Genomic DNA, 13113 nt, shown 5'->3' with positions numbered 1-13113 from the left:
TCGGGTTGGACGGGGCTTTGAGCAACCTGATTGAGTTGAAGATGTCTCTGCTCATTGCAGGGGGGTTAGACTAGATGACATTTAAAGGTCCCTTCCAACCAAACTATTCTATGGTTCTGTGATTTTTGTACATCTTTGATTTTGTATCCATCAGTAGGTCCGTAGAATTCAATGTAAAAATATGTAAAATTAAGAAGAAGAAGAAAGTGAAATTAGACACTTACTCTAATTAAATGTCACTTTGTTTCATTTTTCAAAGTTCTAGGAAATGTAGCCTTTCTGTCCTGTTTCAGTTTCTGTCTCCTCACAATTGTTGGCCCATAAAAGAACTTATATTGCTGGAATTTGTTGTCTTTCACTTGTTATGTTGTCTTAAGCTTTTCTTTATAAGCAACCATGACACACCGAGAAATAAAACTCTGGAATGACCTTTACATGTCTCCTATAGAACATTGGTCTAGTATTTTCAAGTTGCGTGAAAAATATTGTTTAGAATCAACTGTTAAAGTGTAACAATGGAAATACTGCAATGAGAGTTTTATTTTGCACTTATTTTGTTACATTTTTCCTCTTAATGTATAGCAGTTGGTTTTTTTGTATGCTTTGGTTTTATCTCTAGAGCAAAGTTCTGCTAAGAACTTGTAAACCTGAAAAAACTTACTCAACAATTAAGTCATTGTCCTTACAAATACTTTATCAGTGGGGTTATCTGAGCAGCTAAATGATAGTGACAGTTGGTTCCTGCCATAAAAGTAAAACTTAATAGCAGAGGAAATACTCAAGTTCAGTTTTGGAACAACAAAATTTTTTTCTTTGGGTTTATTACTTCTGCTTGTTATGGGCTGCTACACTTGAGCAGGTTTATAGTTATACATCACTCTTGAAAAGTCCTGTGTTTATCAGATGGTGCCCTGACTGTAAAGCAAAAGTAAACCCCCCTTCCCCCCCAAAAAACCAAATTACAACTAAATGGAAAACACAGCCACTCAGAGAATAAGATGATACAGTTACTTGAAATTATTGGTACTGACAAGGATTTTGTGCATCAGTAGAGTTCTAATGAACAATCAAGACTTGCAGTTTATTTTTCAGTTTGAGGATTGTGCATCATCCCTTCTATCAGTATTTTAAATGTTTAAATATTAAGTGCATTTGGTGGTGTCATCATTAGGGAACGTATGCCATCAGGACAGGTATCCTCTTTCCTCTACTAGCTCAAGGAAAAACTAAGAGCTCGTGGCTCTGAAGCTTTTGTTTTCAGCATTTTAATATTTTCATTGTCTGATTTTCAGGAAGTTGGATACTGTCAGGGAATGAGCCAGATCACAGCTTTACTCCTTATGTACATGAATGAAGAGGATGCCTTCTGGGCCTTGGTGAAACTTCTTTCTGGTCCAAAGCATGCTATGCATGGTATGGAGTTTCATGTCCCTTAGTATATATTAGGTTTCAAACCGCCCTATTGAAGTTGTAAATTATTTGAAAATGCAACTATGCTATTCTGTCTGTATAGTCAAAATAAGACATAATAGGAGCTTTATACTGGGGGACTATTAGATGTTACTGGAGCTCTCACCTGTGATCGTAAGTAATTGTTTTTATATGTGATATCTTTCAAATAGTTCTTAATGAAAATCAAATGGTTTCCTTTCATCTTAATCTCTCAGGGAATGTAACCAGTTGAAAGCTGGTTATGTAGACATCTATATCGCAATAAAATAGTAGTGGGAATCTAATACAGAATGTGTTAAATAATACTGCATTTGTGCTATCACCTGGCAGGACAGGAATCTATAGTAAAAAAATGACTTGTATCTCGGCATTAACTTTGTATTTTTTGGTTTTATCTCTGCCTCACACGGCATTTCCTGCTCTTACGGTCTTGTTACTTTTATGTTATTGGTAGTTCTCTCTTTCCATGCCAAATTTACTATGATCTATGAATATTCCATGGCTACTGGTGTGGAATAACTCCAGGAATTCCAGCATCTTTTGTAGATATTAGTGATGGGGTGATTCAGAAAAACTGTAGTTCTTGGAAGCCTGAAAAAGTAAATATTAGCTAGAACTTGAGCTTTTTAGCAAATTTCCAACAAAGTCTAGCTCTTTTTCCCTGCTTAAGCCTTTCTCATACTGTGATATTTTCATTCCCTGGCTTTCAGTGTTCCTGGGTGTTCTTCACCTCCAAGATGAAGTGCTAGTTGATTATTTTTCTGTTTATACTTCTGCAAAGCTACTGCCTTTTTTAAAAAAAAATGCAGTCTGACTTGAGGATCAGTGTCATAAGTGAAATTTTGAAGTAATCAAGAGTCAAAGACTTGCTTGGAGCTTTACACAATGCTAGTAGACTGAAAGCGTCTTACAAAAAAAATCTATAGATTTAATAATAAGAGCTATGCAACTACGACTGTGCAAATACAACTACGTAGAATATTAAACTCCTCAAAGGGCATAGAAAATGTTAAAAATTTTGGAGAATAAGTCTAAATCAACTCATTATATACCAAATCAGTTGATCTGGTTTTGATACATGGGAGCTTTGCATGGGCATAGTTGCCCTTTTAAGATGCCGTAGACTGTTAAACAGGATTTTAAATCTTTTTCCAGATTTTATGTCTTAGTGTTTTGTCCATGTCACCTTTTTTAAAACAGGAGAGAGTCCTAAACTTGGAATGTGATCCTAATGGAGAACTGTTAACACGAATTTCTCAAGCTGGGTTTTGTAGTCATCATTTGAACTTGCTATGATGAACGAGAGGGTTCATCTGGTAGCTGATGATGGACTTACACAGGCAGATGTGTCACTTGTGTACATATGGGAGTCTGTGCACTGCCTGCATAGCTGTTACTGAATACTCCATTCAGATTTCCCCCTCTCCCTCCTCCGTTCCTTCCCTTCTCCTTTCCACCCTCAGTTACAGAACACGCACCTGTTAAATGATTAGAGAGGGAAGGAGTGAACTTTGAGTAGCCCAGGGCTTGACGAGTTACTCCACAGGGCATACGAACCATCACGCCACAGGTTTATACACACATCGAAACTGTCTTGGCAACATCGGTTAAGGAAGTTTGCATTTATAGATAAGTGGACAAACCCTTAATTATAACTTAGATATTCCCAGTTTATCATTTAATAAATGTTTCCAACTCAATCTAAGGTCCTGCTTTCAGCAGGTTGGACCTGATAATCTGTGGAAGTCCCTTCCAACCGAGATTTCCTGTGATTCTTTGAATGTATATGTTTTAAATGAGTTTATGCCACAGTGCATTTTTATTGTAAATATCACTGCAGATTCTGGACGGGAAACTTCAAAACTGCCTTAACTGATGTCATATAACTGTTTGCACTTTTCCTGTGTTGTTCTTTCAGGAAAGTACTTTCAGGCACTGTTTGCCAACTTTTAAAAGCCTAAATAATTTTAATTCTAAATTGATGATATTCATGAAGGGAAACTTCTATAGTTACTCTTGATGACACTGACCATCAGACAGTTCTCTGAAATGAGCATCTCTCTATGGAAATTATAGGAGTGGGATGAGTAATTTAGAGTCATATTGACAAGAGCAGGAAGATTAGAAGTGTGTGTGTGTGCGTGTGTCCCGACAAGGCTTTTAATCTGTTTTTTTTTCTTCTACTTGTGATCTGGAAGTCTGGAATGCTTTTTGGGTGCAACCCATGTGTCTCAGATACATAGGCAGACTAATTTCTAGAATGACACTACTTGAAATCAAGGGATGCATTTGGCCTCTCTGATGTTTCATATTGTATGGATGATGTGAAGTCTCTAAACGATAAAATGCAGGTATCTGACCCTGAAAATTACCGAGGTTTTTGAAAGGTCTTTCCATTTGTCTTTCTGTAGTCTTAAAAATTCAAGGTAATAAGTTGGTGTATATAAATTGGAAGAGCAACTTTCCATGGAAGAAGCACCTTTGAATGTTATTGATGATGGCTAATTAGCTTTGATGTAGTCATTAACTGTTTACATTAAGGAAAAAAACCAAACACCTCGCCTATATTAGTAAAATTTCTTAATGTGCAAGCTAACATTTAAATATGGTAGAATGTGCAGTTGTATCTATGAAATACTAAACCTTTGTGAATCTGAGACAGTAAATCTTGTAGCTTAGTGGCCATGCACTGAATTGCAAACTGGTAACTAGAAAGAGCTTGCTTTCTGGTTTAGGACTTTTTTTAGTGGTTCTTATGTTGCTTTTTTTTTTTGAGTGGCATGTGTTCTGTGGGCCCATACTTCTTGTTCTATTTTCCATACTGCCTAGCATTCACAGGTAAAGACTGCTGGGGTTTTTTGTAGCCTTTTTTTAATCCTAAGAATATGGAATTGCTGTACTAGACCTATTTAACCCAGTGTCCTGTCTCTGATAGTGACCAACAACAGATGCTCAGTGAAGCGTCTGAGAATAAGGCAACCAAAGATTAATACCTCCTGGAAAATGTGTTAGAGGTTGAAAGAATTTCTGGAGGAACTTCTTGAGATGAAAATTTGTTTTGTCTTTAATAATCTCCAATAGAATTTTCTTCCTTAAATAATTCATTGCGTTTGACTGTGGATTGTTCTTCCACTTTTGTTTTGACTCTGCCACATGATGGTTTCTTGATGATGCCCTCTGGATTTTGCCTTAGAGAAGACAGTTAATGATTGTAATGTGTTCACCGGTGGTACTTGGTGGTATTTCCCCTTAGCCGTTTCTTTACTGCAGGCTGATCAGACATAGCATTTTTATCTGTTCTTGACACAGAAGTGGTTGATAATTTCTGCAACTTCTTGCCTTTTCCAGATTTTCCAGTACTCTTTTAGGATGGCTAGGACTTGACTAATTGTTCACAGTGTGGATGCATGGCACCTGTCAAATAGCTTAAGTCTCAGGACAAACTCTTATGCAAGTTCATGGGTGAAGCCTTTTTCCTTTTTTGTTCTACTGTCTTTTAATTAATTGGATTAACGGGTTTAGGAGGTGGACTGAAGAGATGAAGCGAGTTTGGTGATAGAACCTATTAAGTACCTTTGGAAAGTCAGCTAGGCAATATCCACTGCCCTGTGTGCCTACACACTCACTGATTTCTTCAAGGAAGCCCAGTAGATTTAAGAGACGTGACCCCTGTTTGTAAAAACCATGTTGATTCTTCTCTGCATTGCATCTATCTGGACGTCCACTTACCCCAGCTTTCTTTATTATGGTTTCTGTTGGTTTCTTCTCAGAGTATTGACCTGAATATTGGACAGATACTGGACTGAAAACTAGTTTAAGAAAAACATCATGTCAGCCACTTTCCAGACTCCTGGTGTTTTAAGCAAGAGGTTTCATAGAATCGATGTTTCAGCTGGTTTGTCTTTGAGTTCTTTTAGAGTTGTTTTGGCTTCTGACTTGGGAACCTCCCTAGTGTCTTCCATACAAAAATTTAACTTGTTTTTAGTATTGACTTCATCTTCTCTGAGCACTTCTAAAAAACTTCACAAACTGTTAAACCTACAAATTCTATGTCAGCCTTTCTGCTTCCAAGGTGTTTGAAAATAGGTCTATTAGTATTTTTTTTTTTTTAATGTCTCTTGTAAGTTGTTTTTTTTGGGGAAGACTTGCTTTCTCACATTTTTATACTGCCAGTGTTTGATCATGTCTGGGTTCTGATTTGAACACAGCTTCAGCTTTTTGAAGGATATTCTTTGAATGGTTTCTTTTCCTGCTGTGTTGCTGTGCTAGCTTTCCTTTATGTTTCAAGTTTTTTGGCTAGTATGTGTTTGCTCTGAGCCTTGTTTTTAACTCTGCTGATAACTTAATTGGAAGGGGATCTTAGTGCTTTCCTTTTGCAGTGTATGATCACTAAAACTACTCAAGATTTTTTTTTTTATATACCCTTAGTTTTAGTTGTGTGAGCTCATAATTTTATACTATATATTAATGATATTTGTCTTGGTAGAGTATCCCTCTTGTCTTTTTTTTATGGTCTTTTCTTCAGTGCAGACCATTCTAGTAGCTGCCTGTGCTGTTTACCCTTCTATCATGAATGTGCTGGGCATAATGCTGATTTATGTCGTTTTGCTTTTAAAAGTTGGTATGGGTTGTGGGGTTTTGTATGTGGTGTTTTTGTTTTGGTTTTTTTTTTTTTTTTAAAGAATAATTATAAATTTTGTTTCACCATGATTTTTAGTGGATAGACTGATGTAGGACTGATGGATCTGCTGTCATCTACCATTACTAACCTAGTAATAGTCACTAAGGGAGCATATTGATGTTTTTCTGTAGTCATTTAGGCAGGAGTATATGCATATCTGTATGTGGACATCGTAATATTGCTATGAGTATCTGCTCAGATCCAGTGGTCTTATAGAAGGATAATGTTCTCAGAGCTCTGAGTGCATTTTTTTAATGTCGTTTTTGTAGTACATACACCTGTTACACCGTCAACTTCTTTTCTTAGGTTTTTTTATTCCTGGTTTTCCAAAACTGTTGAGATTTCAAGAACATCATGACAAAATACTGAAAAAATTTTTGTCCAAACTTAAGCAGCATTTGGTAAGTATTTCTGTCGCAATAAAAGAAATACTAATATACAACTGGCTACCTCCTTTCAGTTCAGGTTAACCTGCTAGGTTAAGAATACCTCAACCCTCGGAAAAAAATGCAAAGCTCTAAGAGGCAGAAGTGCTGTTGTTTTCTTTATAGACAAAGTTATGGTGCACCTTGGCAGAGTTATGATAAAATTGTATCCTAAGAGTAATTAAATTGAATGTCTGTCTCACTTTTGATCTCTGAGTTAAGGAATATATGTGGTGCTTCTGCCTGGCCTTGTGCAAACTGCTGTATAGCAAGCTGATGTTAAAACATTTTATCAAGAGTTTATTGTATGTATGGGTTTGTGGCTCATCTCTGGACAGAGGTGCTGTGCAACCAACCAGTTTTAATCTCTTTTTAAAAAATAACCTTTATAAGAGGACTTAATGGTCCTTATAAAATTTGCACATACTGAGCAGTATTTTCATGAAGCTAAATGTTGAGTGTTATCTCTTCTAATGCTCTTAAATAGGAAATAATATGGTCTTTATTTTTTTGCTAATATTGGCTGTATTTATTCTAAGGAACAAACTATTTTTCTAATGGGAAAAAATGACTTTCAAACAGTCATCAATAATTTTCTTTTACAATCACATTAGTTCTGCCAGAATCCATCTTCAAGTCTTAAAAGGTAGTGTAAAAGATGCTGAGTTGCAGCAACATCTTCTAAGAATGATAGCTGCTTGCAAACGTTACCTTCCCAGGACTATATTATTTTCTGTTTGGTATGTTTATCTACTTAGAAAAAGAAAAAAAGACAATTTGGGAGCAGACCTTAGCAATGATGAATTACATCTAATGTGTGCCTGTTGTATTATAAAATAGAATTTAATGTCTTTTTTTAACAACATGCTGTAAGACCTGCTCAGCACTGAAATAAGCAGATGTGGTTAGGAAAAAAAACACTCTTCTGTTAAAAGGTCGAGTCAAAATTAGTCATGCAAGATGATTTTATCATATTAAAAAAAAAAATCAAGACCAGTTCTGAAACTAACTTGGCTCTGAAACGAAAGTTGTGGATTTAGTTTTTACAGGACATGCAAGATGATGATTCTTGTTTAGAAATATAGTCTTACTCTCATTTTTGAGGTTGTCATGTTTCAGGAACAAATACAGGATAATCCCAAGAAGATTGGATGGTTTTAACAGCAAATAGTAAAAGGCCCTTATACTTTCTAAAAATGAAAAAATAATTATATGTGATTGAGGTGATACAACCTAAGGCTGGCATACTATTAAGTTTTGTATGTTGTTTATATACCTCTTCTTACTGCATTTAATAATCAAGAACTTTTTTTTTCTGTCATCTGTCCCCCATCTTCCCCCTACTCTGCCTTGAAAAAGAAAGTTTCAGAAAAGTGCAAAAAGTTGCTTTAGTAGCTGAAAAAGCTAATTTAAATAAAATGCTTTGATAGCTCCCTTCTGAGGGAGTTCTTGGCCACTTGTTTAGAGGGATCCACAAACCATTCACTCTCTATGTATTTATTATATATTTTTCTTTTCAGTTTTAAATCAGAACTTAGTTCTACTTTTGTATGCATTGGTTTAGTGGCATTAAATTTAATAGCAATCAGGTTTTTTTATCAGGGAAAGGCATGGTCCATTATCTCTCTCTTTCAGTAGGCTGATGGTCATTCTTAGAGGTTAGAAAAATCTCAAAACAAGGTGGTTTTTGTTGTCTGCTTTTTTTTTAAAGACTCTCAAAATGAAAATCTCATAAAGATTATTTCAATTATGTTAAGAATTATTTTTCCATATTTCTTAATGTATCATTAAGCTGAGCCCATTTTAACTCGCTGAAAGATGAAGGTAAAGCCTGCAGGTAAACCAGAGGGATTTGGTCCATTGCTTATTCGGTGTTTGTATACTTCAAATTTTTGGAAGAGCTGAGTGTGGCAAGCATAGAATATGATGTTATCCCAATGTTAAAGTTCAGACTTTCTTAAGTTTTCAGCTTTTACTTTGGCTTTTCCTCTAACTGTGCAACAAACTTTGAAGAGCACCATGAAACTGCAAAGAAGCTTTAGCCATCCTTGAATGGAGTGACATACCAGATGGACCATCTATGCTCTTAGTTACGGAATGAAATTCCTTGTCAGTCTAAGTGCTGTTTTGAGGTCCTATGTTTGAAGAATTTGATCGTTTTAGGCTGGTTTCTGGTGGATAGATATTCTTGTCACAAAATCTTTTCAACCTTTGGCATGAATTGGCAGCCTTGCTATAGAGAAGTGAGAGACTTAAATGGACCCAGTGCCTGAACTTTGGTTGCTCCAGAATATTGATTTATTTTCTTGAGAGAGGATTTAATCCTCTGCTACCTCTGTCCCAAGAATAAGATGGAGATCTAAGATGTGTTAATACCTTGGCATCTCCAAATGCGTGTTTCTTCAGGTGGTGAAGTTGATGAAGAGATAGTATAAAAGACAGAAGTTGTATTTGTTGGTTTGAAGTAATAATGTTTCATGTAGTTAAATTAATTCTTTATGGTGAATATAAGGTACATTGACCTCAGGGTGAAAATGTTTTTTTCATGGACAGTACAAAGCATTACTTGATTTTTGTGAGTATTTTTAAACTTCTGCTGTTTTTACAGGACTCCCAGGATATGTCCACTAGCTTTTACACAACAAAGTGGTTTTTCCAGTGTTTCCTTGATCGTGTGAGTATGTTTTTCATTTTCTGTTTCTGTTTTTAATTGTGATTTGCGACAGACTGTTTTCACAGTGTTGCCTGATTCTTTCATTGCAGACTCCCTTTACATTAAGCCTCAGGATATGGGATATCTACATACTTGAAGGAGAGCGGATTCTCACTGCTATGTCTTACACAATTCTAAAACTACACAGAAGTAAGAAATCTCTCAAACATTTGAATGCTAAACAGAGATTCAGCTGGTTTTGTTCTTAGTGTAGCTTGACCTTGTGTGAAAATCTTAGTTTCCTATTTGCCTTATGCTATTTCTGATGGGTATTTTTCTTTCCTTATGCACAAAAAGATAAAAATCTTTGTTTTACTAATGTGTGCACGTGGTGCGTTGACCTTGGCTGGGCACCAGGTGCCCACCAAGCCACTCTATCACTCCCTTCCTCAGCAGGACAGGGATGGGGGGAGAAAAGATGGAAAAAAACCTCGTGGGTCAGGATAAACACAGTTTAATAAAGCAAAAGCAAAGGCCACACGGAGAAGCAAAGGAAAACAAAAGATTTATGCTCTACTTCCCATCATCAGATGATGTCCAACCGCTTCCTGGGAAGTAGAGCTTCATTACCATAGTGGTTGCTCTGGAAAAGAAACGACATAATAACAAGTGCCCCCTCTCCTCCTCCATTCTCATGGCTTTTATTGCTGAGCAGGTGTCACATGGTGTGGAATATCCCTTTGGTCAGTTGGGGTCAGCTGTCCTGGCCGTGACCCCTCTCAAGATCTTGCCTACCCCCAGCCTACTGGTGGGGGCGGCAATGTTGGAGAGACAGCCTTGATGCTCTGCGAGCACTGCTCAGCTGTAGCCAAAACACCGGGCTGGCATCAACACCTTTCCAGCCACCAAGACAAAGCACAGCACTATGAGGGCTGCTATGGGGAATATTAACTCCATCTCAGCCAGACCCAATACAGTGTGATTGCCAAACAGAAATATTTATTTCAGTAGGAGTTACTTAAACATTGACATGAGATGAGCTGTATTGCTGATTAAACAATGGGGACAAAATGTTGTCGTTCCGTGGTTTGGAAATGGCTTATTAGCCCCTACAGGATTTAAGTTAATCAAAAAAGCGCACAAAGAATCCAGGGTATGCCACTAAATACCCGAAACTCTTATCAACAGACAACTCGGCAAGGAGGAATCACCGGTGTGTGTCTGTCTTTATACTGTTGTTTGTCCAAGAATGTAATTAAAATTCAGAATTTCTGTAGTCTGCCATGGTGGCCTTCTCTTCCATCTCTTACCTTTGGGTGAAGTAAAATTTGAGATTTTGAACAGAATTGTTCAAAGCCTGGTTCCCCAAAGTGGTTTAGCACCTTGAATTCCAAAGGATCCAAAAAGCTTTTGAGGATGGGTGTTAGTTTCTAAATATACTTGAGCATTTCTCAGGATGATATCTTGTAGCTTGAGTTTGATACAGTCTTACTCTGGAACTTTGGCTTTCTTAGCAAAATCATTTAACTTCTTGTGATTTTAGAGGTCTGCATGGAGCTTGCAGAATTGATGTCTATATTTGCTTGCTAGTTTACCCTCCTTGAGCTGTGGTGATACTACCTCACTGTCTTACTGGGGTATATTCATTAGTTCATCCATAAACTGCTTTGAAAAATGAAAAAGGTTACTTTTTAAATTATTGTACTTGAGAAAGCTAAATATTTAGAGGCAAATCGTTAGGCTTAGCATTTTGGTTTCTCTTTTTTGTTTGCAAATAGACCTCTACTTGAAAATTTTTTTTATTCACTACTGTTTTTTTAATGGGAAGACCTGAGGAAAAAGTCTGAGTGCAAGTTTGCTTGCTTAGCAAGTATGTAGCAACTTCCTCCATGATCAAAACACCAAGAGTATCTTAAGGCAACAGAGAGGAGATTAGAGGACTGGCAGAGAAGGTGGCAGAAGATGGTTTCTGATTTGTTTTCCAGTCCCTTGTTCTACCCTTAAAAACATTGACGGTATAGCTATCCAGTCAAAGTGCCATTGAGAAATACCTGCCAAGAGAATTTTTATTACTGTGCAAAAACTGTTTTTTTATGGTTTCTGTATAGAAATTGTACATTCTGGAACTTTTGATGGCATACTTTGTGTAAAGAAGCTACATGGGTATGCTGTTACAGCCTTGCAAGCCAGATAGGTTTGTGTGGGAAACATGGCCTTACTGCTATATAAAAAAAGGAAAGAAAAATAGTGCGATAACTGTCAAATGACTTTCAAAATATGACCTGAATTTGATTGAGGTAGAAAAAAGTACCTGAATTTTCAGAGAGCCTGAAGCAATGGTTCTAAAGTGTGAACTGCCATCATTGTTTCATTGGAAGTTAATTCAGTTGTGAATGAGGATTCTGTAAATATCAGTTCTAAAAATGTTTTACTACTTTTCAAAGCTCTTAATAAGAGAGGTGACGTATGTTGTACAGATCTACAGCAGAGTTTTGTAAGTTGAGAATACAAGCTGAAAAATAAAGACCTGAAGCTGTTGGAAATAAGAAAGCTCAAGTAGGGTGACTTGTAGTTAGTTTTCTGAAGATGCCCCTTCTTGGAAAACATTGTCCTAAGTAGAGAATGATAAGTAGAAAGCATTTCCATGCTGATTTGCAAGTGAATTTTTAATGCATTTTATAGCTTTCTGGTGTAGAATTCTGTTATCTGCTTAATTAATAAGTGTTTTTCATTCTACTTTGAAAAGAAAAACATCTAGTATCTTAAGTACATTTGCCAATGTTCATAATCAAGAGATTTTAATATATAATATTTTCTTCTTATATAGAGCATCTGATGAAATTACAAATGGAAGAGCTTGTAGAATTTCTGCAGGAGTCTTTAGCCAAGGATTTCTTCTATGAAGATGACTTTGTAATAGACCAGCTCCAAAATTCTATATCAGAATTGAAACGAGCAAAGCTGGATTTACCAGTAGCTGGTAAGAAACTTGTACATATGCAGATTTAGATGTTTTGAGCTATTCACACATTGTCCATTTTTAAAGTGTTAATTCATGTTGTTAAAAATTGTGCACAGATATTTATTGCTTCATCACTGCGTTTACAGTTTAAAGTCAACACCTTTCATTTCCTGCTCTTTTTTTGGTGTTTTGTTTAGTGGTTGTAAGCTAATAGCAAAACGCTTTAAAACATCCCATGTTCTGATAATTTTACTAGGATTTATAAAATCTTTAGGATAGAAGATTAAATATCAAGGTTTCAAATTGTTTGAAGCAATGGTGTTGTCTGAGAATCCAGACTGTTTTGTAGCTCGATTAGCCATGGAACAAACTGCAGGTCAAATAGTTGTCTTCCATTAGTCAAATTTTTAATTCTTTGCAGATGATAGACTTTCTGGGTGTTTGACTGAATTATTTTCTTTGTTTCTTCTAGCCTTTGTGTTTGTGCTTCTCAGTTGCAGAGCGGAGGTTATTGTTTCATGGTGCACTACTTCATGAAATGCGTATAGAATCTCTTCTTCCTGTATTAAGATTCTATTATCTTTTCTATCCCTACCTCCACAATCTTTAATTAAAGTTTTTCTTGTGATTGTTCAGAGTCCGTTTTCTTTATCCTTGCTAATTGTAAAATAGTATGTGAGAAAAAATACACGTTTTTAAAACTTAAAAAAATATGGCAGAAATTACCTTAAAATAACTTTATTAAGTTACTATGGTTACCTTTCAGAAGTTAAGAACTGTCAGAATAAAGGTTGCCTATGTAGCATTGTTGTGATAATTTGTTCCTGAAGCTCTTTCATTAATGAACTTCATTTTTCTGTTTCTATAGACCTTATTTATTGCATGCAGTCCTGTTTCAGGACTAATCATCACAGATATCTGTTTCATCTGGTTCTTCAGC

General features: G+C 36.2%; 1 protein-coding gene across 1 annotated transcript in view; it reads left to right on the top strand.

Annotated features, from left to right (window-relative positions):
• The window catches only part of LOC104158058 (USP6 N-terminal-like protein), a 55341-nt gene extending 43121 nt beyond the window's left edge, over positions 1-12220 (top strand). Inside the window, exons 8-12 of the mRNA XM_009695617.1 lie at positions 1293-1413; positions 6440-6534; positions 9167-9232; positions 9322-9421; positions 12039-12220. Of these exons, the coding sequence (XP_009693919.1) occupies positions 1293-1413; positions 6440-6534; positions 9167-9232; positions 9322-9421; positions 12039-12220 (564 nt within the window). The remainder of the gene's footprint in view (positions 1-1292; positions 1414-6439; positions 6535-9166; positions 9233-9321; positions 9422-12038) is intronic.
• The last annotated feature ends 893 nt before the right edge of the window (positions 12221-13113 follow it).

Source organism: Cariama cristata, unplaced genomic scaffold (assembly GCF_000690535.1).
Source record: "Cariama cristata isolate BGI_N322 unplaced genomic scaffold, ASM69053v1 scaffold9982, whole genome shotgun sequence".
In the NCBI taxonomy this organism is placed as follows: domain Eukaryota; kingdom Metazoa; phylum Chordata; class Aves; order Cariamiformes; family Cariamidae; genus Cariama; species Cariama cristata.
This window is presented reverse-complemented; position numbering and strand designations above follow the sequence as displayed.